The sequence below is a fragment of the Sylvia atricapilla genome, chromosome 4, assembly GCF_009819655.1.
Source record: "Sylvia atricapilla isolate bSylAtr1 chromosome 4, bSylAtr1.pri, whole genome shotgun sequence".
NCBI classification, from domain to species: domain Eukaryota; kingdom Metazoa; phylum Chordata; class Aves; order Passeriformes; family Sylviidae; genus Sylvia; species Sylvia atricapilla.
Window position 1 is genome coordinate 2936514 of NC_089143.1, and position 25018 is coordinate 2961531.

Genomic DNA, 25018 nt, shown 5'->3' on the forward strand with positions numbered 1-25018 from the left:
TTATTTTAAAAATTATTAAAGAGGATAGCACCCTTATATCACATACCAAATACAAAACAGGGATGAAGACCTTCAACTTTCATGCAATGAATTAAAATGACTACTACATCTTTTTTGAAAAAAGATCATTGATCAGAAGGCAAATGTAGTATAATCAAATGGGAAGTAAGAAGTATAAATTCTAACTGAAAACACTAAGAAAGGACAAAACTCTTTTTTGCTGTATTTTACCATTAGAATCCAAAATCTTGCCAAGTAGTCTAGTGAAGACTACAGACACAGAAGCATATTAAAAAACAACTATTGCAACAGATTTTTGTCAACTTTTGGTTCTCTTCAATGAAGATTACTAGAAAAGTACTTTTAAAGGTGTTAAATGGGTGGTGGGTGAAAAAAAGACAACCAGAAATGCTGCATACAATTTCAAAATCTCACAATGAACTCAGAAGTTCAAGAGTCTCATATTTAACCATTATCTGCCATCTTTTACTCACATAACCATTCTTCAGTGTACTGAAGCATTTCAGATTCCACAGTTAAACACTAATACAGTCAACAAACCTTTGGACATTGTTCTGCTGCCAAGTCAGTTGAGTGTAACACTGGTTTAATTGATGCATAATAAGATGTATTTGTGAAGATGCAACATTATTGGGCATCATACTGTAGGGGCCTGTAAGCAAAGTCTGCAGAAGGCAAGAGAGGGTCTGTGGAAAGAAAATATGTAACAGTGACCAAATTACAAAAACCAGAAGCTACTGCTAGGAAGAGTTAGAAAGAGAATAAAAAGGCAAATAAGAACAGCAAAATAACCGCCCTTCATATCTACCTGCTGATCCTGCATCAAAGTCTGACAAATGCTGACACTAAACTCGTGCTGTTTCTTCAACTGATTGATCTGCTCTTGCCATTGTTCCTTTTCTTCCACATAGGAGAGCTCAGACATCCAGCGGAAGTTTTCCTGACGCCGCATGCTTATGTTCTGCTGCTGCCTGGCCTTGGACACCGGACGGTAATTTCCATCTGCTGAGAAGGGACGGCAGTTTTTCCACCTGGGTTGGGAAGATTTGAAGAATGAGGATGAAATCGGACAATCCAAACAACTAATGTTACTTCCATTATAAGCTGTATGTCAAAAATCTCACACAGCACAGGCCAGCCAATCACACAGGCCATTTTGTTAATCTAACATTATCCTGAACAAACGGAAAACAAGAGCCCCTATCTGACTATGACTGTCACAAAAGAAGGGCTAAAGATGTGTCTGGGTCTTGTTTTTAGTATTTTTTATCACTGCCATATAATAAGCACTCAATGAAAACAGAAGCCACCAATACACTGACAGGGCCAGCCCCTGATTAGCCCACTGTCTACTAAAATAATTTTGATATCCAAATCAGAAGAAATAACTGAATATATACCTTATTTTTAACATGGCATTTTCATTTAATCACACAAAGGTTATGAAGGAAGTCAATCAGGTAAACAAGAATCAAAATTATTCACAATAATTAAGAAATCGTTTTCACAACTACAGAAGCCAGCAATTTAGAAAGAAAAAAATCAGACTTAGCTTAATTCCCTGAACTACTATTTTTGAAGAGACTGATCTATATCACAGCAAAAAAAAATTCACACAGATTGATTATCTTTTAAGCTGATTAAAAACAAATGGAAACATTAGGAGCCGCTGCCACACAACTGGAGAGCTCAATGGCAGACTTTTAATAAGACTGAAAACAAAAGAAATCATCCAATCAGTTATATGCATTGCAGCTACAAAGACTCAGAAAAGAAATTGCCACTACACACAGCTCTCTAACAAGCAGAAAGAAAGACTCTTTGTCCTTTGTTGTCAGCAGGATGCCTTGTAGTTAATGCAATGCTTCTTCCACCCTCTTCCAAATACACTCAGACAAGCATTAAATCAACAAATAATGCTACTAACCTGTCTTTGTTTCCTTTAACAAAATAGGCATTTTCTGGTATGTTGTTATTGGGATAAACAGAGAAACTGTCATTCAAACTTGATGCATCTTCTTCCTCTTCTTCTGCCTGACCACCTCCATCAGAGAGATAACCATCTTCATCTCCATTTTCTTCCTCTAGGGCACACTGGGTAGAACCTCCCCAGGTGGCCATTGTCCTAGGGAACATTGCAGGGTTAGAGAAAAAAGAGTATTTTTTTTTCAAGTTTATGATGAATTATTAAAACAATCTGTTGACAACTGCAAGTCTAGCTGCAATTAATCAAGCTGCACCAGAAAGAACTAAACTGTTCTGAACATGAGCCAGCAGTGTGCTCTCATGGCCAAGAAGGCCAACAGCAACCTTGGTTACATCAGGAATAGCGTGGCCACCAAAACCAGGGAAGAGATTCTTCCCCTGTACTTGGCACAGTGCTGTGTCCAGTTCTCCCTCAGTTTAGGAAGGATGTTGAGATGCTGGAGCATGTCCAGAGAAGGGTCTGGAACACAAGCCCTGTGAGGAGTGGCTGAGGGAGCTGGGGTTGTTTAACCTGGAGGAGTTTTAGGGGAGGCCACACTGCTCTCTACAGCTGCCCAAAAGGAGGGTGCAGCCAGGGGTGGGTCAGCCTTGTGTCCCAGGCAGCCAAGTGACAGGACATGAGGACAATCTCAAGCTGAGTCAGGGGAGGTTTAGGCTGGAAGGAAGAAGCACTTCACAGAGTGATTGGCCATTGGAATGGGCTGTCCAGGGTGGAATCACCATCCCTGGAGGCATTTAAGAGAAGACTGGATGTGGCACTCAGTGCCATGGACTCATTGACAAGGTGGTGTCAGGTCATAGGCTGGACTTGACCTTCAAGGTCTTTTCCAACCCAGCTGATTCTGTGATTCTCACCAATGCAAACATGCATCCTGCTTCTAACACTGGGACAGATAAATGAAATTACTGTCTGCTTTGGAAATGTGCTACTTTACCATGCTACAAAATGGGTAAAGGTGAAAAAAATTACTGTGATCATTTGGCATTTTCCATGCACTTTCTTCACTTAAGGTGATTCTTTCCCCCACTGGTAGAACAGGAGAGTGAATATGCTGGGAAAAGCCATAAAACTGGCAAGTTGCTGAATAACAGTCACTTCACAAGCCAATAAATTAACTTCCTGCTCTGTTAAATCAACTTCCTGCTCTGTTAAATCATTGAGTGCTGAGATGAACAGAGGAAACTCCCCCAACCCATTGATCAATACAAAATGTGCTCTCACCTTTCAGTCCTGCTCTGCTGTGGAGTACAGCGAGCTTCTGACCCGTCACTTTTAAGAGATGCAGCAACAGTGGATATTGTTTCAGCGAGTTCTCTCCTTCTCTGATCTTCAGCCATTAAAGCTTCAAGTTGCTTTCTCCTCTGTCGCAATTCTTCTCTTAAAATCTCATGTCTTCTCATCTCAGACCATAACTGCTTGCAGTAAAATGGAAGAATTACAATATAAGGCAAGCATAATTTCCAGAAAAAATAAGTAATATCCAGATCATTATTAAAGACAATTTTAGGGGAAAAGGTGAAGGGAGACACAAAGATAAATCAGGTTTCAACAAATACTTTCATAATTTTCTCCAAAAATGACCTGCCTACAGTATACATCATCCAGTGTTCATGGTAAAGATTCAAAATTAATTCAACTTTCATATTAATATTTGGTAATAAGTGCTATACTTGGGGAAAATGTCTTGCCAGTTCAAGTCAGTATTTCCCTCTTTCCAGAAATGAAATAAAGTTATACATGCTTTGTTAACTAGGTACTGCTCCACTCCCCAGGCCAGCTACTTAAAACGTGTCCAAGCCACCTGAAACTTCTCCTTTCTAAACCCTTTTTAAGTCACTGTACATAAAGTATGAAATACCTCATTGCCTACTGGTACAGATTCATCACACTCAAATAAAGACTTGCCAGCTGTGCCTGACTCATTTGTGGCTGGAGTTGATGTTGCCTGTGAAGTCTGTCTATTTGCTGGGCCAGTTGACAACTGAAAGAGAAAGCAAAATGGCAAAATAGAGTATAACAGCTTTCTAAAACTTATCTGCAGTTAAAACCCAACACAGTTAAGGCTTTATGAGGCTGGGAAGTCAGTATCTTGGGAAAAGGATTTTTGAATCAGGGCTAAATATTTATTTCAAAACTTACCTAGAAACCAATAAAACTTAAATTATGTATTAGCATATAATGTTCATAGTACTGATAAATTCATAGTACTGATATTTACTGCTCACTTCACAGAAAGAAGTTAATCTTCAAAGAGCATGAAAAACCCTGCAGAGCTAAGTTAAAATGCAGCAAAGTGCTGATCATGCTTACAAGACACAACATTGCTCCAAAACACCAGAAAATGACTAGTAAAATTAAAGAACCAGTGACTGAGCAGTATGGACAGACCAATTTCAGGCTAAAAGAAGACAGAAGGTTCTGGATCTTTGAAGACTCTATCAAGGCTCTTGAAGGCAAACTACATCAAACTTAAGACACACCAATCACTGAACAAGAACCACTGAAAAGTGAATGACATGAGCAGACCCTAGGTTTAAAAGTCCACCTGCTTATACAAAACAAGTATTATCAATTTTAAGTTCAATTTTCATAGGGAAAAAAAACGGTGAGCAAGATATTTTATGTTTCTTTGCTCAACACCTTAAGCCAGCAAAGAAATACATTCTACCTACTTGAAGGTCAGGACAAGCTTTCTGTAACACTTGAATTTTTTCCTGGATTTCAATCAGTTTTCTTCTTTCTTGTTGTAACTGCTTGAGCTCCCGTTGCTGCTGCTGAAGTTTAGCTTCATAGAATTTCTCTCTGTGTAAATAAATTATCCACAGGTTACTTGGCAAGAAGTTGCCTGAAGCACAGCTCCACCATCCTCTGACAAAGGTTTACCTTGCTTTTTCATTTAGCCTCACATCCTTTTTTAACTTGTTGGAACTTGCTCGGACATTGTTTGGTTGTTGCTTTGTCTCTTCCATCTCACCCAGGAAGTCACCAATATTAGACCCACTTGTAATTGCTCCTTGAGGCTCAGGATCATCCTCCTGAAAGGATGCCAGAAAGGCACTTAGATTATTTTCAGGTTGATACAAAAAAAAAAAAGTAACAAATTTAGTTCTGCAAGTTTGTTCTAGTTTGATTTTTTTCAAAACTGACCAGTTTCAACAGCTTTATCTTTAGTACAAATCAAGAACTGAGAAGTCATTATCACCATGGCATCATGACTTTAAGATAAATTGAATTAATGAGAGAATTTATTTAGCTCAACTGCTCACTCAACTACTGAACTTCCAATAAAAATGCAGATGATTTGTCTCATTCTGGAAGCAAAAACCACTTGCCTGACACTCAGTGGATGGAAACATAGGAGCACATGAAGAAACAACGGGAGGTGGAAGGAGGTAAAGAAGGAGACTGAGGTGAACAAGACTGCTTATTTACTGCAGTCAGTGAAATTAAATATTATCATTAGCAACTATCATTAGAACAAAACTACTCTTGAATACCAGATCTAAAATATCTTGGAAGAAAGTCCTACTGGTTCTCTATTAGTTTATTTCTCTCATTATTTCTGTATTTTCATTTCTCAGTTTGAAAATATGAAAGCTGTGGCCACTGCTGCTTTTGTTTTCCAATGTGATGATTGTTCATAAAGACTGATGAACAGGAGAGATCACTGGTGACCAAGAATGACACAGGTCACAGAGCTACTGTACCTTTGCTGAGGACACATACACTTAACAAGCCTTGGAAATATGCTGACTGAAGAGATGTCATTATTATTTAGGTTATTTATTTAGGTTATTTATTTAGGTTATTTATTTAGGTTATTTATTTAGGTTATTTATTTAGGTTATTTATTTAGGTTATTTATTTAGGTTATTTATTTAGGTTATTTATTTAGGTTATTTATTTAGGTTATTTATTTAGGTTATTTATTTAGGTTATTTATTTAGGTTATTTATTAAGCAAGCTGCTGAATCATCTCTAATTCCATTTTAGACCACTGCACAGTTAGCATCTCTACAGTGATGATCAAAAACAACACTGATCTAGATGCTGAGAAACTTCTGACAGGAGTATTATCTTGAAATAACAATGCTGTGTTTATACTGTTGCTGTTGTAAAGCATAAGTTCCAACTGAGCTTGGTTTTAAAGTTCTCACATTTTCATTTCTTTTTTCTTTCTCTTCATTTTCTTTTTCTTCATTTCTGACACACCTGTGTGTATTCAGTATGCAGACATTACATTATGTGGTGCTCAAATGTGAGCTTTTGAAGGGACATCACATCTGTGACACTGTGCTGCTAATATCTCTAAATTAGGTGTGAGACATTCTAAATTAAAAACAATTCCAATTTATATAGCTGGCCCTCAAAACTCTTGGAATAAATAAAACTATTGCCCCCAAACCAAAATGCTGCAAGTCAAACATGTTGCAACACCCAAAGATTTTAATGAAAAACACTCTTCATTGATTGAACAACACTGTAAAACCTAGGGTTCAAAAACCTAAACGTGCTGAATGTTCACTATAATCTTAAAAATGTCTAATATTTTGAAAAAGAATATTTATCTGCTTCTTGGTTTGTATTTTGTAATCCAGTGCTGAGGTTAAATATTAAGACCACTTTTCTCTTAGGCTAGGATCCTCCACAAAAATCCCTGAACTGAACTCCAGAAGTAGCACCCTTGAATTCAGAAAAATCAAACAGTATCTCTTTTACCCTAGCCTAAAAAAATGGCATTTTAACCTAAAAAATTCAAAATAATTTTTTAACATTTTGACCTGTTGCATTAAGCAGTTTTCCCCTATCAGAAATGATACATTATGTGAAATAATGAATGCTAGAGTTTTGGGCACAAGTTTATAAATATAACATACCTGCACCATAGCAGCAAGGTTTTGTAGCTGCCTAAGCTTCTGTTTTGCAGCTATAAGCCTATTGATCTTCTGCTCAAACTCGGCATCTCCAGCAACATCACCCAGGCTGCTTCTTTGAGTAGACAAGGAATCTTCACTAACTCGATCTTCCTCCACTTCATCATCTTCACCTTGGGGTAGATGGAGGTGTTTGTCATTCTCCCTATTCTGACAGTCTGCAAACAGGGAGAGGGGGAAATGAAACAAAAGAATATCAAAGGCACATTATTGAACTTCTGAAATCCACAGTAATTACTGGACATTAGAAAAATATTAGCTTAATGATCAGGCTCTTGAATATTCTGCTCACCAAACAAGGATCTCCCAATCTCTGCACAGCTATCAGACTTGAACTAAGCAGTAAAATTATTGGAAGGTTTTAGAACATACCTAAAGCAGAAGACATTTTTAGAGTCCTTATATTAGCAGCAGATCGGTTGTTTATTTCGCAGTCTGTATTAAGATGTCTTCCATCTCTGTTATTAGTTCCACACTGCACATTTGAGTTGCTATTTATTTCACTCCAACTACTGATTCCTTGAGGGTTTCTAGAGTAAAATAAATTTCTCATATTAACTTTTTAAAAACTGGTATGAGTGTTTTACTTTAGCCTTTTTTACAATTTTACTTTAGCCTTTTTATGAATGGGTGTTCTGACCCCACAGCCTAAAAAAGAAACCAGCAAACACCCCCAAACAAAAAACCAAATAAACTCCCAACTCCATATAAAATCAGTCCAGACATTGGGAGTTTCTCCATATTCATCTCTCCAATAGATTAATTTTTTCAAAAAACAATGAAATCAGCTTTAAATTATCCCCTGATGGATCTGAAACAATACATTAGGTCTTACAGGTATATGTCTACATTATAAAAGCTTTATATGATGCACAGCTAAGTGACTGTTCATTTTTATCAAGTGAAGATCCTCGAGGCACACAGAATTTAGCTGTAAATGCCTCTGTAAACTGACAGGTATTTTTACTCCAATTCTCTAGCCTAAGACTAATCTTCTAGTGAAATTCCATACACATAATTCAGTACTTAAACCCAAAGGAATTCCAGATTTTTGAAGTCTTTACAGCGATTTTCTAAATGTTCATGCTAATCTAAATAAATAAGACACCAAGGACTAGATAATTATTAAACATCCATGTAGCAGCTACCTCAAATTAAAAAATTTGTAATTTTGTTAATGTAATAAGCACAGATTTAAGTTACTTCTGGTTGACTCAACGTATTGCAGGTCTCTTGAAGCAACAACTCAGCTACAAAGACTTTGGATAACAAAAAATACAACAACCTAATATTTGTAACAGGCTGTGGATCCTCATGCTCAGAATCACTTTCTGATTCTTCTGTTTCTTCCTCCTCTTTAGTGTTTTCATTCACAGCATCTGTCATCATATCAGATGTCTGCTCATAGTAGTGAACTAACTCACGTAACTCATTCAGCCTCTTACGAACCTCGTTTAGCTTCCTGAGGAGGAAAATAAAAGAGTATTTAATCTGTTTCGCCATATTAAGCCAATTTATTTAGAGTTAAAAAGAATATAGATTTTAAAATTTTTAAGAGTTTACTGCCAGTTTCCAAGCTGTAAGAACCTTCCACTTGAAGCTCTGAATTCAGTTAACAGTATTAGCTTGCTTACTAAGTAAGTGATACTAAATTAGGTAGATCAAAAAATGGAAACAGTTACTTAACATGAAACTTATTAAGAAAGTAACACTCCAAATTATTAAAGCAAATGGTGAAAAAAAAAAATTAAAGAACTTTTACTGAAGCTTTTCTGTTGGATTTAGATTTTCATCCTCTTCACTGTCATTCTGAGAAACCAGGCAATCAGGAGGATAGGGAGCAGATGCCAGACTGTTGGATTCACCATTGACAACAGTAACTATGCCTACAGGACCAGAAGCAGCTGAAGTTGTACTTCTTTGGTCAATACTCCTCTGAGGAGAACCTGAAGCAGGAAAAACTAAAGAAAAGAAATACAGCTTATGTGAACGATTTGTAATAAGGAATCTGTTTAACTGAATTATATTAAAATAACGACAGAGAATTTTACCAATATGCACAAGAGAATTAATTACTTCTTTCCTTAGCAAAACAAAAGCTTTTTCCTAAGCTTTGCTGCATGCAATGTCAATAGGCAGTGAGTAATAAGGTAGCTTTTGTAAACAAGATTTCAATTATTTCCTTTTAGCTTTATCAAATGTTAGAAGTAGAAGCTTTCATGCTGTGAATCTGCCCATAGAGGGTTTTTTAAGGGTTTACTTCAGGCTGCATTGCTTTTTTATAAAAAATTAACATTTTAGAATTTTGATTACAAGAAAAAACCTAGCAAATTTTTCACTTCTGCTAAGCTTTTTTTGTCCATTTGCTGTAAAACAAACTGGATGTTTGCTTCTTCCAGCCACGTGAAATCATACCCAAATATGTGTTCACATTGAAAACATACAGAAAAATTGGGTTACAGTAACATAACTACTAAATCAGCATGTCCTCCAAGTGCATGCTTCAAGACATCATTTCTCAATGCTAACCAGAAATATGCTGTGACCAGCCCTCAGAAGTTTCCAGCTAGAGGACAAAACTTCCCCAGTACAAATGCACTGCTAGGAACAGAGAGCAAGAGCAGCAAGGAGATAGGTCTGCATCAATAAGGAGAGCACAAAGCCATTAAAAGAAAAGGCCAAAGCTCCAGTCCAGACAGGTAGGGCCCTGTGATTGAAGTCCCTGTCACAAGTGCACCCTTGATAGAGAGGGAGCAAAGCCATACTGCCAAAAAGCTACTAACACATGAAATGCTGAGTACACAAATGCAGAGGTACTGTAACAAAAACACACAAAGCTCAAGTTCATATGGCACTTTGTTTTCACAAGACAGATGTGTCACAGACAAGCCCTGAAGGAAAAAAATCCATCACACTGTCACATTAGTCAACTTTAATGCTATAAACCAAAGTGCTAATAGACACTCATCGTCATTACTGGAGAGTTCCTCATTAAGACAGAAACTTATACAGCATTGTAACCATTTTCATTAACATTGCCCCAGCACAGTTTTTATCACCAGCACTTCACTGGCCAATTACAACCTGAATTAAAACGTTACCAACATGCACATTAAAACCATTGTCTTCATAAAAAAAATCCAATTCTGCCTGTACTGACTTACAGGAAGAGTTATTTAGATGTTGGTCACGAAGTGTATGAAGTTCTCCTAATAGCTTGTCCATTTTTTGCTTTTTACCCTGCAACATTCTCATCTTGTTAAAAAGCTGTGTCTTCTCATCTGGCTGGTGTTCAGACATGGAGGAGTTTCTGCTTTGTGAAATCTCTCTGGTAAGTGAAAGGCTTTCTGCTTGCCTTCTGTTGTCGGGCACAGACTGCGTCTAAAAAGAGCAATTCCATTTTATTCAGAGTACTAAAAAAAAAAGGTCAATAAACTGCAAGAAACAAAAAGCTTTCTTATGGGCCTTCTTTATGCAACACCAGAATCAACACCAAAAAAAAAGAATATTATAAAGGGAAATACACTGAAAACACTCTAATGACATCCCAATTATATACTGAGTTAATAATTAAATTGCAAGAACGAAACTTGTTCCAGAACAAGTTCTAGAATGAAACTTGTTCTAGAAAAAAAGAAAAAGTTCTACTTTTCTAGAACTTTCATGGAAACCCATGAGACACAAAAGCATAGATCAGTAAGCTAATAACCCTTAAGAATTTCCAAGTTGGCTGAGTTTTCAAGTTTGGGGGTACCTCTGGTAACCTCACTAGCAAAGACACACAGATGAGCAAGACAAACATTGACCTACATTGTTAAATAGAATAAAAACTGATCATGGCAAAATCTGTGCAGAACAATCTCAGGACTGACCTGAGAATCATGAAGTTGGTTGTGAAAGCGTTGAATTAAGTCATTCAGTTCTTCATTCAATTCTGATGTAAGGCTTACTCCTGAAACACTACCTGTAGTTTCTGTTACAACTGGGCATATGGAAAAAGGGGAAAATATAAACATGTTTCCACAGTGATCAATAAAGGCTTTAATTTAAATTAAAATGTGTGGTTTAACAACACCATCAATATACTGGCCCTCTAAAAATACAGCACACATTTTTTTTATTTTGTGTCCTTTCCACCAGCTTTACTCTTGAAAGATGACTTCTGCTACAAAAATACTAACAAGACAACTCAGAGCTGCTTTGTAAAGGACCATACAAAAAAACTTTAGGCTTGTTCTGTGTTTTGCTAAAAAGATCAGAGCAAAATGAGAGCAGCTAATTTGTCTAAGGCTGACAGAAACTTAGTAGAAATAAAACTGCAATTACTTAATAGAGCTAAATTAACAACAGTGCAGGTAATTTAACTTTCTCAAAAAAATAAATTAACAGGACATCAAGTTTTCATATTGGTGTAAGAAGCAATATTTATATCTGCAAATGGAGTCATGGAGGTTTGTTCTTTATTTCTCTCACTTTATGAGAGAAATAAATTTGAAAGAGAACTTTTTCCCTCTGCCTCGAAGTTGAAAGACCCAAATAATTCTTCCTATTTTCCCCCCAAATACAAAACGAACACTTGATAAGAAAAATCAAGCACAAGTATTATTTATTTTCCCCAGAGATTATGACTTCATTACACTCATAGTAAAGTTTCACTGTTTTCAAATTTCCAAAACATTTTTTTGCCACAAGTTGAATTTGGATCTTAACATTGGGTAGGAGAAAAACCTACACTTTTAGAATTTTACAGGTAAACCACAGTAATCTGCTCTGGGTTTTTAAATTACACATCATTTTATAAGGTTACATTGCCAACTCTTCAGAAACAGAGGCTTTCCAGTAATAAAATCCTTTTTAATGTATTTCACAATTGCAGCTTTAATAATTCAGTCAGCATGCTAACATGACATGAGAGACACCATCATTCCACATACCAGAATCATCCAGGACAGCAATGGCTTGCTCTGCTTTATGCTGCAAAGCAAGAAGAGCTGCCTGTCTTCCTTGAAGAGCCTTTAATTGCTCCTGCTGTTGGAGCATTCTTTTCAATAAATCATGCTGTTTCTTCAAGTTCTCCAACTCCTCTTTAGCTTCCTGTTGAGGATCTCTGGCCTGCAAGAGATGGAGCAACATTACCATAACTATAATCTGTTGAGAATGAGTAAAATTAGTGCCAAAGAAAGCACAACTTGCATATAAATGAACAGTCTGGTTAATGGAAAAAAATAAAAATGAAACAGCTTCACCTTTCTGATAGTATTTACTTAGAAAAATAAAATTCAGACATCCAATAGGAAGAAGGTTGTACCACCAAGATGTGCTTACAGCTCCTGAGGGTTTAAGTTTTCTTCACAGAGCCAGTCAGCTGCCCTAATGTGACCCAAAGACTAACCCAAGCCTCTCTCTGTCTTTTAAATTAAATGGAGGGTATTAACCTTTCACACTGCTAAATGTAAGTGAGATAAGGCATTCTATCATGGAGCTATACAAAACACAAGATCTCAGCTGAGATGCACTGGCCTAAAATCTCTAAAATCTTCAGCAGATTATTTCAGGGAGTTCTAGGCAGTAGCTCTTTTCTAACCTACAATGTGTCTAGTTCTGTGTGCTGTATTTATGGCATTGATACTAGATTATGCCAGGTTTGGGTACATCAATCTCGTAACAAAAACACACACAATCCTCTCTAGATTGTTTTCAAACAGTGTTTTGAAATATTTCTGAAAAATGAAAACATGTTGAGCAGTTAAAATACATTAAAACTCAGTTATTTTCCTCAGCCTATGCTAATTAGGTCCTGAAGATTTGCATCAAAGCTTTCACTCAAATTTAGTATTCTAATGAGAAATCCACAGTTAAGATCTTGATCCTGTCTGAAGTTGCATTATTGCACTTTACAGATGAAATCATGGAAAACAACAAGCATTTACAAAGAACACTATTAACTTCAAAGCATAATCTTCTATCCACATAGTATTAAGTTTCTAAAGTAGAAAAATCAGTCCAAATACTCTGCATCAAATGTCAGGATAGAAGCAGGCATCTTCTGAACTAGTTCTGGGTACTAAGGAATGCTCAACTTTCCAGCAGAGAAAGCTGAAAACACCCAGAAGTCTAAACTCCTCAAAGAGTCACTAAAAGATGCACTGCAACTCACACTGATGATTGCTGTTAAACTCTCCCCTTTCATATAAACAGCAGAGTAGAGTCTAAATAGATCACACACTGAAAAATCAGCACAGGAAGGAACAAGGGGAAGAAAGGATCAAAGGCACATGTCTCAATCTCACCCATCTATTAAATAACCCAGGCTCTATCTAAAAGATTTGCTTGAGTTCGCGAAAATTGCGTTGACAAATTTTTCAAACTTAGTTCTGCATTTAGACTAGCAAGCCTGACAAACATTTAAGTCTTTTATGAAGTCTTTTATTTTAAGAGAAAAAATGATTAAGACTTCTTAAAAATTAAATTCAGGAAGGACAATGATATAGAGAAGCACATAATGGGTAAAAATGATGTTTTAGACACTGTGCCCCTTGAAAATCTTCCCCCTTCCAACCAAATATTCATATCAGCACCTATACCAAAACATTTGTGGAACAAGTCAAGGCTACTGATGTTTAATTAGTTTTCTGTATTTGGTATTAGTTTAAATGTGCATTGGCAGACTATTAGTGTAACCATGAAAAGTGTCTGAAAGTCACATTTACAGTATGTTTTCCCAAGAAAGGGAACAACAAAACTTAGAGAAGGATGATGTACACAAAATCACAACATCTGCTGTACAGAGTTACATCAATGCTAACTGTCAACGCTAACAATTCGGAAGAAAAAGTTGCAAAACATTTCTATTCAAAGAAAAAAAAATATTCTAGGCAAAGAAGATTAATTCAGTGAAAAGACAGTTGGATACAGATAAGCAATCCAGTGGGAACATTCACTGTCAGTAACAAGTACATTTGAAGCAATTAATAAGGGGGATGGGGAAGAGTAGCCTGTATAATCCCTATTTGAGACTAAAGGAATATTTTGAAGTGTACCTTGGAAAGCAATCCATGATCCTGGCTATTAATCCCACCAGGCCAGATTTCCCTGTCATTCAGAGCAGCTCTCTCACTTTTCCCTTTAGGGCTTGGTGTAACATCAGTGTCTGTAACCTGTTCTTGTGAAGCTGACTTCCCTAGTTTGTCCTCAATGCGGGGCCGACAACTCAAACTAAAAGATACCTCCTATATTGAACAGTTTAGTATGTTAGATTTGGAAAATGTGCTCCGACTTAAGCATGCATTTTATCTTTTATGTCAAATAATGAAAACTACTATCTAATAACATCTACTAAAGAGTGAAGACATTTTCAGCCATTCTTAAGATTTGCACAACAATAAAGCTCCACATAGCATTCAACATTGTAACACCAGAAGTATGCACTCTGTATGTAAAATATTCAAGCTGCATGTAAAGAGAGCTTGGATGCAAAATTAAGAGCCAAACAAAAAAACTTAAGTGCAAATTTTGCAAATATTAAGACAAATGCAAGTTTACACGGATACTTAAAAAACACACCTGTCTTTCTACATTTTCCATTTTTTTTAAAGTTAAAAGTGCATCTTCCTTGTCTATAATTTTATTTCTTTACAGGGATAGAAAGAGTTCTTATAAAGCTAGAAATAATTACAAAAGCTTCTTAATGTTTTAACTGTTTTATTTCCAAGCAGGTAAATTCTCCTTATCCATAGGACATTCAGTGTGCTAACTGGCCAGAAAGAGCACCTGCTGTATGGTACTTTTCCTCAGTGTAATAGAACAGAAGACACAAAACTTAAGTTATTAAAATGCTTTTGTATCTACTACAAGATATGTTTACCATGTTTTTTGTGGGGTTTTTTTTTTTTTTTAAGCTTTTATAAATAGAAAGGACAATTGGACTGTTTATCTCAGCACTAAACTCAGCACACATTTTCTAAAGAGGTGCCCATCTTTTTAAGAAACGAGAGAAACTTCTGTGTTAGGTCAATACTTCTGTTGTATCACTAAGATGTTTGGACAATGGCCCACTAATGACACATTTCTAACCCTCCCAACACCCCCAAAATTTTCCCCACTAACAGAAACAAATCAAGAGATGAAAAATTGTATAGAAAGGGATTTCTTCCTACAGCAAGTCAGGGAATTCTCTGCCCAAAGTACACATTTAATTCTTCATTGTACTTTGAAGAAAAAATAAAGATTTAAAAGATTCTTTAGGTTACTTTGTGACAGAATAATTTTTTTCCTCATATTAAAAAAATAAATCCACACATGCATGGACACCTCCTGAACGAAGCACATGGGGATTTACCATTTTTAAATTGAACTGCAGATTATGACACTATCGTAAGATCCATAAAAAAAAAAAAAAAAAAACAAAACAATAAAAGAAGCCCTCATTTCTACCTTAATTACTAAAAGGCAGCTTACCGTGGTATCTGAAGCCTCAGACTGCACATCAATGTTTAGCGATGTGCTCTCACCTACAGAACCAGATCCCACAGCTGAATCTATAGTCCGAACATCATCCTCCTCATTTTCTCTAGCCTGAAATATTTCATTGGCACAAATCAAAAGCTATATAAGGGGGCAGTAAAAATGAATCATGGAAGGAACTACATACCAAAATCAACACCCTCAGCAGCACCATCAAAACATAAACGGTCAACTCCTAAAGAAAGCTTACAGAGCAGAAACAAACACGTTACGTTCCCAAACTTACAAGCATCTTTTGCAAAAATTTCAGATAGGATTTCTCCTGCTCTTTAAGGTCATCTATAAGGTGTGACAAACGCTCAACATTGGCCGATCTCTCATTTTTCTCTACAAGATCATCCCGCATGGAGCTGGCCTTAGCAATATAGTCGCGAATCTGAACTAGTCTGCTCACAATCTGCAAAGACACTGAAGTTACTGAATGCATTCAGCTACAACTGCAACGTATTCAATGCACAAGACACAGTGATAGCAACAGCAAAGGAGCAATGAAAGGGAGACAGGTTAGTACTTTCACTCCTATGAGCACTCCTCCACGAGTGGTTCAAAGTCAGCAGCCTTTGGAAGGACAGATTTATGCATGCGGGAAGTTGCAAGGCTGAAGCACAGGGCTTCTGGTCAGCACAGGCTAAGCACAACTGAGCTCATCAACTGAGCCAACTGTGAGAGCACCTTCTGCAACCATATAAAAGGGAATCAACCTCTAAAATGAAAATTATTATTACTTCTGTTACCAACAAGCAGATTTCTAAAGAACGGCAGACGATTAAGTTTGGCTTCACGTTTTCTTCAAGCTTCAGAAGAGCAGAGAGTTAAATACTCCCAAAAAAGATCTACGCTTTGAAGCAATTTAGAAAGCAGCACTGAAGATTAAGAGTCAATATTTTGCAGACTTTATAGGCTGTGTAAATACCTGGCTACTATCCATCGTTTGTCCTCCCCTTCCATCTTCTTGAGCAGACGCTTGACAATTCTGCAAGAAATCCTTGCTCAGAGCAGCTCCAAACAACTCTTTACACTGTGCTGATACCCCACTTTCCTTTTTTTGGGAACCTGAGGCAGGATCTTTGCTTTTGTTAGTGTTAATCTGCAGCGACAGGAAGTTGAATGGTTTTTTGTTTTCATTAAGTTGACGTTTGTTATTAGCGGCCGTTGCCCTGCCTTGAGAATCACTTCCAATGCTTCTCTATATACAAACAAAAGAAAGAACAATTGCTTTATTTTTTCATCCAACATGTTCTCCACAGTGCTTAGTTTCCCTGCTTGTATTACTACCTCTACAGTATTCTTAGACTGATTTTACAGTGATTTAATCAGTCACCAACTGGTCAAAAGTTAACTGAAGAAAATGCCAACGATTTTTTTGCCATTAAGTTTTCAGAAAGCAGATCCACGCTCCCAGAACAATGAGAAGCAAAAATGTTCTGTAGTTTCTCAGAATTTATTTCCTCATATTTTCAGTGACCTCAACCTTTACTGTAGCAAAAGGCATTCTACTTATCCAGGTACACTTGAGAAAACAACAGTAATAAAAGAGCAACGTATTCCTGTGCAGAATATAATACCTCAGGACTTCAGCTTTTCTTTAAAACCTTGTGAATAGAAACGTGTTGCCCTAACACACATTTGAGGAGGAAGTTATGCCCAGCCCTTAAACTGTAAGTCAACACAATTAATCACACTGGAAAGAATCTTCACAACTGAAGAAGTCACCATCAACCTTTGGTAAAGATGAACTAGCCTCTGTTCTGAGACTGTTAACACAATTTTATGTCTTGTTCCAAAAGAATGAATCCCTCATACTTTTCCTTAGTTTTGGACAAGGGAAGGATGAATGTGATGTGTTTCCAGAAGAGTAGCTATGGCTCAAGAATCTGTGCCATAAAACTCTCCGCTCTACTGAGGAGCAGTTTTTAATGATACTCCTCTGCTTAATGCACAAGGGTAACAATGTTCAGGATCACAAACTGGCAGTTCAAACACAGACTTTCAAAATAAGGTAACAGCTATTTCCAAGTGGGGCACAAGTACAATGAGTAAGAAATACTGCTCTGAGGACAAAGGAATTTAATGGCTGAGAGCAAGAAAGTAAAGACAGTACACAGAGGAAAGCCACGGTCCTGAACTTTCCCTTATTTCCTGAAGTTCAAAACTAGAATTTTGATTTGGTTGTCATGGCGCCTAAAAGGGTTTTTTTAACTCTGATCACTTAGGAAAGGATTCTTTACTCATCAGTCACTTTAGTAAGATATAACAGAATGCATTTTGAAGTCATGTTTCTAGTGGGAGCTAGTATTCACACAAACCTGATCCAGATCACTGAAGTTTATTCTTTGTTTAAGCCTTTCTAGCTCAGCCTGCTCTGGAACAGACATCTGAGTCATGTATCGAGCGTGAGGAAAGCTGTGGGAAGTTCTGGTCTTCCGTCGTTCTGTTCCAGGTGAAGATTCTGGAGAGATGTCATTAGTAAGTCTCGTTTCACCTTCCCCACTAAGCTTTTTCTTGTTTTTTTCTGAAGATCTGTTTGCTTTCTTCTGTTGACCTCCCCAGTCCTTAAGGGGAAGGAGAGAGAACAAAAAATCGTATTGGTTATCCACACAAAAAACACATTTGTTGTCCAGACAAAAATCAAATGTTTGCGTTCTGTGAGAGAGTTTATTTCCATTTCAGCAAGCCACATTGAAATATGCACTAAGTTTTCTACAGCAAATGTCACTTCACAAAATAAAATTTTCTCCACTGCATAATTAAAAACAGCTTGTCAGGAAATTTTAAATCCGTTTCATCCTAAATGCATTAAATTAATTTCAAATGAAGCTCAAGATGTGTGTTTCTTCTTTGCTGAGATCTCCTTCACTTTTAAGGTTTCAGAACTTCTTAGCTTTCACATTCACGTCACCTACAATGCTTTTGTGTGTAGCTCCTTTATTTACCCACATTTTGCCATAAATACCTCTACAGACCTCACAATCTGAATTATACCCATTGCTTGCTTACATCTACCTCGGGTTTTCCAGGAAAAGCTGTACTGGATGCAAAGCCCTGCAGGACGAGGCTTTGGGGTTTGCTTTGTTACCTGCCACTAACAGAACGCAGCTGGCAATTCCAACGTGCAGCACCAAGTGGCAGCAGAAAGGAAAGTGTCACTTTACCGTGTTGTTCAGCCGGTCGTCAAGGCTCTCGTGGCTCCAGCTGGGCAGGTCCTGGTCATTCATGCCTTCCTCAAAGGGACCACCTCCTGCTGCCATGGCAAGTGATCAGTAACAGCAATCTACAGGAAGGAGCTGAAAGAAATGTGCTGTATTAACGACAGTACACGCAGAATATTTTAAAAATTCGTGATCTGAGAGGACAACTACTTATTCATTATAATACACAAACATAAAGCTGCTTAGGAAACTGAACTCCTCATTTACTACCCTGTGTTACTACAAATGTATCAATGAGAAGAACACAGAAACCGGCATTAAAAAATAAAGAAATAGTAGTTGTGGGTTTGGGGCTTTTAACCTCTGATCTAGGAAAGAAAGTTTTTATCTTTTGAGGGTTTCAATTGTCCTCACTTTAAAACAAACTATACAGCCCTCAGAAAGGCTGCTGTGTAATTCCTCAGGCCTACATTCCCAAAGTCATTGATACAAGAAGTGAATTTGGAGACCCAGTATACCAAATTTTCACATTCATTTTAATCCTGAGATGCTGACAACAGAGTACTGAATGACACACCTGAAAAAACACAAGGAAAACGGACATTGGTGAAAGGACTTTTACTTTCATTACCACACATTAAGCAGTTTAAGCAATGTATGACCTGCATACATTTGGTTTCTACCAAAACCAAATAAAATAATGTGGATTTCATAGAGCTTTGCTGCTCTCCATCAGTGTCACTCTGTGCAGCACAAAGCAACTTGAATGCTCAAAGTTTTTTCATTTTCACTTCTTTTTTTGACATTACAAATAAAAAAAAATTGTTGAAGTATTCCTTTATGAGAGTAAAATTAGATTAGCCTGTTCCAAAAGATGAAGAACTATATTTGTTAAGTGCTGCTGGCACAATTCCATGGCAGCAGGCTACAAACTTTCCCTAAGAACTGTAACAGATGCAGAAGAAAAGCAGTCTTGCAGAGATTTACTTTTTCTAGCTTCCACCACTATGTTAGGACATAATCCTATGCTTACTGAAAAAATAAAAATACAGAAGCCAATAGGAACCACTTTCTCAACATTTGACTGCAACTATCTACTACTAATTTTCAGAGAATGCAGGTGAAGAAATCACCCCAAACTAAAGATTAGGAAGCATCTAAGAAGTTTGAGGGATTTTTAAAATATCAGTTCCAGAAAGAAAAAGAGATTAACCTTGAACTAAATGTAAAGGCTGTCCTGTATACCTACCTTGCTCAGGTAGAGGATTTAATCAAAATCACACAGGAGAGAACCATCTGTAGTTCCCAGTTCACCTGTAGATGGCCAACAAATAATACCAGAATTAAAAAAAAAAAAAAAGAAACTCAAACACCTTTAGAACTGTATAAACTTCCTAACTGTATGCTATTCAAAAACTGTATGTTACTCTCAGGTAATGTCTGATTCAGTCAGAAAATTAGAACATCATGTCCTTTCACATTTTGCTCATTTTCATGTAGAAACACAAGCATCCTATAAGAAGTTCACAGAGAAGCTCATGCTAAAATTCACAAGCATTCAAAACAAAAGTATTTTTTAAAATGTATACCAGTTTAAAACTAGCCATGGTTCTAAAGAACTTTCTTCAGTTGCAGATAAACTGTTTTTCTCTGTAGATGCCTAAGAGCCAACATTTCAGCAGACACTGTCTCCTGACCTGTCACTGGGCATAATGAGGAAGATTAGAGGCCATCTGGGTTTACAGTCCAATTCTGTACGCTGTCTCCTCAGCATGTTATATAATTCCACTAAAACCATAGCAAAAGTAGTTTTTCCCTAACTTCCACTGTAAAAAGAAGTGGCAGTACTCATCTTTACATAACACAAGTAACTACTCCCATTTATTTCTTTGGAAACTTTCACAAAACCTGCTCTCAACTATCTTTGCAGTAGGAGACTCTCATTACCTCTGAAGTAAATTCACTGCCCCAGATGGAATATTCTCAATAACAGAACTCTGAAACAAGGAGACTGGGCATACACCAACATGCCCTGATAAATACAGCTCAAAAATAACAGCATCTTCATTATTTCCAGCCAATGGATTTTAAAGTGTTCTAACAGAACTGTGCCCTTCCCAAAAAGAAAGTTTCTAACCATTCCTAAGACTTTGATACCTGCAAATGACTATAATCAAGCAAGTTTAAGGTCAGAGAGCTCTGATGGTATTTTACCTCTTTAACTCAGCTGAAAAACACAAACAGGTTCAGGTAGGTTTTTTCTTCTCCCACATGAAGTTTGCTTTCCACTTCCACACACACATTTCACCAATATGCATTTTTTTTCTTTTTTTTCACTTCACCACCTATTTCTACAAAAAATCCTCTTCTAAAAGCTTTTTTACCTTCCCATTATCCTCCCAGGTAGTTACAGCAATCCATGGTCCATTTCAGGCTCTTGCAAGTCATAAGATCTGTATAAAAGGTTTTGAGCGTGTGTCTACTGCCTTACAACCTTTACCAGGGTTTTGAGGGAAAAAGAAGACTTTCAAGTATACCTTCTACAGAAATACTAGCTTCAGATGACACGTAGAATTACAGGCAAAACACGTAAGATTAGAGTCAAAGCATATTCTGCAATATGTAGATTGCACAGAAACATTACCTAACATGCAAACCAAACAAAGGTATGCACTTCAAAGAGATTTTTTCTACAGCAAAGATGCTCTGGAGAATTTCCTCCTACAGCATTCATGTGAATGCAGGAGCTCTCTAGAGCACCTAATACTGCTAAAAGAAAACTTTTGAAAATTAAATACAAATTTAAACGGAAAACAAAGTCGCAAAAAAGCCATTAGAACACCATAAAGGCTGAAGAGGGGAGGGTCAAACATCTCATTTTAAGTTCAGCTTTTTAAGACATTTTTAAGACTTTTTTTAAGACACGCTCTCCTCACCGGGCATTAACTCATTAAAAGCAAACCAGACGGTATCACCACACAGGAGCAGCCAAGCGAGCACACGCTCTCCTGCCGCAGCGGACACTCACGGAGCCCGGTTGGGGCGGTGTGCCCGGCACCTCCAGGGCCCGCAGCCTCCCGACCGCTCCGATCCCGCGGGTCTGGTGCTGGCCAGCGGGGCGCTGAGCGAGCGGTGTCCCGGCGGCTGCGCTCGCTGCCCGGGATCCCGGGATGCCGCTCCTTCCCGGCGCCGACCCGCGGGCTGTGTGGGTAGGCGGGCCCGGCTCAGGGCGCCTGCAGCGCCGCCAAGGCGGCGGCGTCTCCTTGGAGAGCGGGGAAGGCGCCCTGCGCTGAGCGAGGGCCCGCACAGCCCGCCGCCCCGCGCCTGCCTCCGGGCCCTCACCGCGCCGCGCCGCCAGGGGAAAGGGACGGGAAAAGACGGGAAGGGACGGCGCGCCCCGCGACGGGCAGGAGAAGGCGGCTCACCCCGCGCCGGAGGGGAGGTCACCCGGCCTGGCTCCTCCTCCACAGCCGGCCGCCGCTCGCGGGGCTGCCCGGACGAACGTTTCGCCCTCGGGCAGCGGAGGAGCGGCGCGGCCTCGCTCGGCCCGGCGCGGCGGGACGGGGCTGGCGAAAGCGCTCACGGCGCCGCCGCCTCAGCCGCCGCCGCCATCTTGGCCGCCACTCCGCTGGGGGCGCGGGGGGCGGTCCCTGGCGGAGGGATACAGACACGGACGGACGGGCGGACACTCGCCGTTACCGGGTCACCTCCGCCCGCCCACGCCCCTCCGCGCAGCGCGAGCCCCGCCCGACCGGACCGCGGGGCGCCCGAGGACCCCCCGAGCCACCGGTGGGGCGGGCGGAGAGGAGCGGTGGGCGAACAAACTCCAACTCCCAAAGTGCATTGCGCGGGGCCGCGGCGCCCCAGGGCCGGCGGTGGGTGAAGAAACTCCAACTCCCAAGGTGCATTGCGCGGGCGCGGCGCCCCAGGGCCGGCGGTGGGCGAAGAAACTCCAACTCCCAAGGTGCATTGCGCGGGGTGCCGGGGCGCGGCGCCCCAGGGCCGGCCGCGGTGCCTCCTGGGAGCGGTAGTTTTCCACTCAGGGCACGGCCCCGCCCCGTGACGGGGCTGAGGCGCATCCCGGGCAGTTGTGAGGCCGGCGGGGAATCGCCGAGCGAGTTTTTCATACAAAATAAAATACCAAAACGGCGATGAACTCTGTAAATGATTTTGACTGATTGGAAGACGAGTAAAATCGCGTCAAAACCCTGAGTGTGAACAAGGATCAGCTTTTGCCTTCGTTTGGAGCAGCATGGAGTACTCTGTTCCTGTCAGCCCTCAGCGTGTTTGATTTGTGGCATGGAGTTTACGCATCTAGGTTGTTTATACTTTCCTTTGAGGGAAAAAAATACAAAATAGAGGGTTTGGCATTTAAAAACAATAGTTGTGCGTAAAATCTTGTGTGCTGTGCTTGGTATTTAACCACAGTAGTTATTGGAATTAGAGAATACGCTTCTTTCTTCCCAACACCAGCAAGGTGTCACTCCTTCAGGGGACTGGACTTGGAGAACACACTCAGGAATTTTATTTCAGTGAGGCTGGTATCCTTTCTATCACCTTCCATTGTCCAAATGGAAAAACCCAGCATTTTCACCATTTACATGACAATGACTTTCTAAAGCAAAAACACTTAAGTGTTCACATAGGCCTCACAATTGATCCTGCTAGAGAAACATTCTCCTGGTACAGCATGGAAATGTGGTTAGTCCCCATCTCTCCCAAATTAGGACTTATTCTAATATGTTGTAGTGTAAGTCTAATGTATATATGTATAATGTATTTTGCTAAAGAAAGAGAGACAAAAAAGAATACATGAATCCTTTTCAATGACGCATTAATTTATCTGTCATCTAGAAAAGGAACTCAATAATTGGCAAAGCGTCAAAATAAAGATGTTGCAATAACAGTAATTTTGTTAGCTCCAGCACATTTCCCCCATATCAAAGAAACAGTTCTGGGCAATACTGGATGAATGAAAGAGGTGAGCAGAATCTTTCTCCCATTTCTACCATGAGCTACTTGGCTGCAAAGCCACAATTGAAATAACTTTGAAAACAACCTACGACAGTTTGATGGCAGCTCTCTGTGTGATGGATATATATTATCCATCTCCACTGCAATTCTGCAGCTAATAAATTAGTTTATCAGCATTTTATTACATGTTTAACTCATGTCCTGTTTTTCTGAACTCAGATATGTCTGGATATTCATCACTATTGGCAGTGTTGCTGTTGACAATATGTTTTCTATTGTTGCTGTGACAAATATCCCACAGCATGGCAGGTGGAGGCAGAATTTAAGAGAAAATACTGCCCTTAGTACAATGACAATAATTTTTTTTTTTTGCTGACTCTTATTCTTGAAATACAGCTCCTTCATTCCTATTGTTTCCCGCAGGAAAAAAAAAAAAAAAAAAAAAAAAAAAAAAAAAAAAAAAAAAAAAAAAAAAAAAAAAAACCCCAAAAACAGGAAAAAAAAAAAACAACAACAACAATGAATTTACATTGATAAAAATACTACTTTGTTCAGGAAAAAAAAATCAAATTAACTTCAGTATGTTTCAGTAAGAATGCAGTATTTTAATGTAATCCCTTATATGTCATAACTGCTTATTTTCCTTAGCACAGTATGAGCTTATAGCATCATTACTCTGGTTCCTGCTTGACATTCAAAGGACGATTTTTCTCTTCTTATTTTCTACACCTATTTGGAATTGTCTGCAAACCTGTTCACTTGGGAGTTTTTCTTCTTTTTGTTTATTTTAGGAATGGCTCCTCAGGGCCATTTTTCACTTGGGATGGAGAATTCAAGAAGATGTAACAAACAGGCACAAAAGAATCATGGATTGCCCTGCAAGAAGCATTATTTCCAGTAGGTGGTTCTCCACTACTGTTGTAAAATAACATCTCGAGATTCGGGAGTGATTATGAGGCAAAACTCATGTGGCTTAAAGAATGTCCTGTTAATTAAATAAAAAGAAATATTGGGGGAAGTCCTATATCAATGCTAATGAGCTTCTAGACAGACAGCAACTAAACCCCCCTACAAAGATCTTCCCTCAGCTTACAACATGCTCATGAGTGCATCCTCACACAAACAGAATGGATGATCTTTGAGATAGCCCAATTTAATTAGGGTTGAAAGCCATGGCAGAGATGTAATTCTATTTTCCTTACACAACTGATGGCTGTGTCTTGTTAATTTGACTTTATCGTTCCAAGGTGAAAGAAAGCAAACAAAATAGAGGCTTGTAAGGATTAGGGACAAGAAGAAGTGAAAGATTAATGTGTTACTGAGACAGAGGAGATGTGGGAAGCATCTGGGGAGAGGGGTTTTGAAACAAATGTGATAAGTAATTGAACTTATTCAAGAATTAGTTGTCCATTTTTCCCCTCGTTTTATGA

The 25018-nt window shown here is 38.7% G+C and overlaps 1 protein-coding gene across 1 annotated transcript in view; it reads right to left on the bottom strand.

Moving 5' to 3' along the window:
- PCM1 (pericentriolar material 1) overlaps positions 1-22308 on the bottom strand; it is a 39992-nt gene extending 17684 nt beyond the window's left edge. Inside the window, exons 1-20 of the mRNA XM_066316923.1 lie at positions 22040-22308; positions 18618-18749; positions 17772-18017; positions 16379-16651; positions 15692-15862; positions 15400-15516; positions 11877-12054; positions 10815-10924; positions 10107-10323; positions 8705-8903; positions 8228-8404; positions 7315-7472; positions 6886-7100; positions 4892-5043; positions 4681-4810; positions 3867-3989; positions 3230-3423; positions 1949-2146; positions 830-1052; positions 562-707 (exon numbers count right to left, since the gene is read on the bottom strand). Of these exons, the coding sequence (XP_066173020.1) occupies positions 562-707; positions 830-1052; positions 1949-2146; positions 3230-3423; positions 3867-3989; positions 4681-4810; positions 4892-5043; positions 6886-7100; positions 7315-7472; positions 8228-8404; positions 8705-8903; positions 10107-10323; positions 10815-10924; positions 11877-12054; positions 15400-15516; positions 15692-15862; positions 16379-16651; positions 17772-18017; positions 18618-18713 (3323 nt within the window). The 5' untranslated portion in view covers positions 18714-18749; positions 22040-22308. The remainder of the gene's footprint in view (positions 1-561; positions 708-829; positions 1053-1948; positions 2147-3229; positions 3424-3866; positions 3990-4680; positions 4811-4891; positions 5044-6885; positions 7101-7314; positions 7473-8227; positions 8405-8704; positions 8904-10106; positions 10324-10814; positions 10925-11876; positions 12055-15399; positions 15517-15691; positions 15863-16378; positions 16652-17771; positions 18018-18617; positions 18750-22039) is intronic.
- Between the last annotated feature and the right edge of the window lie 2710 nt (positions 22309-25018).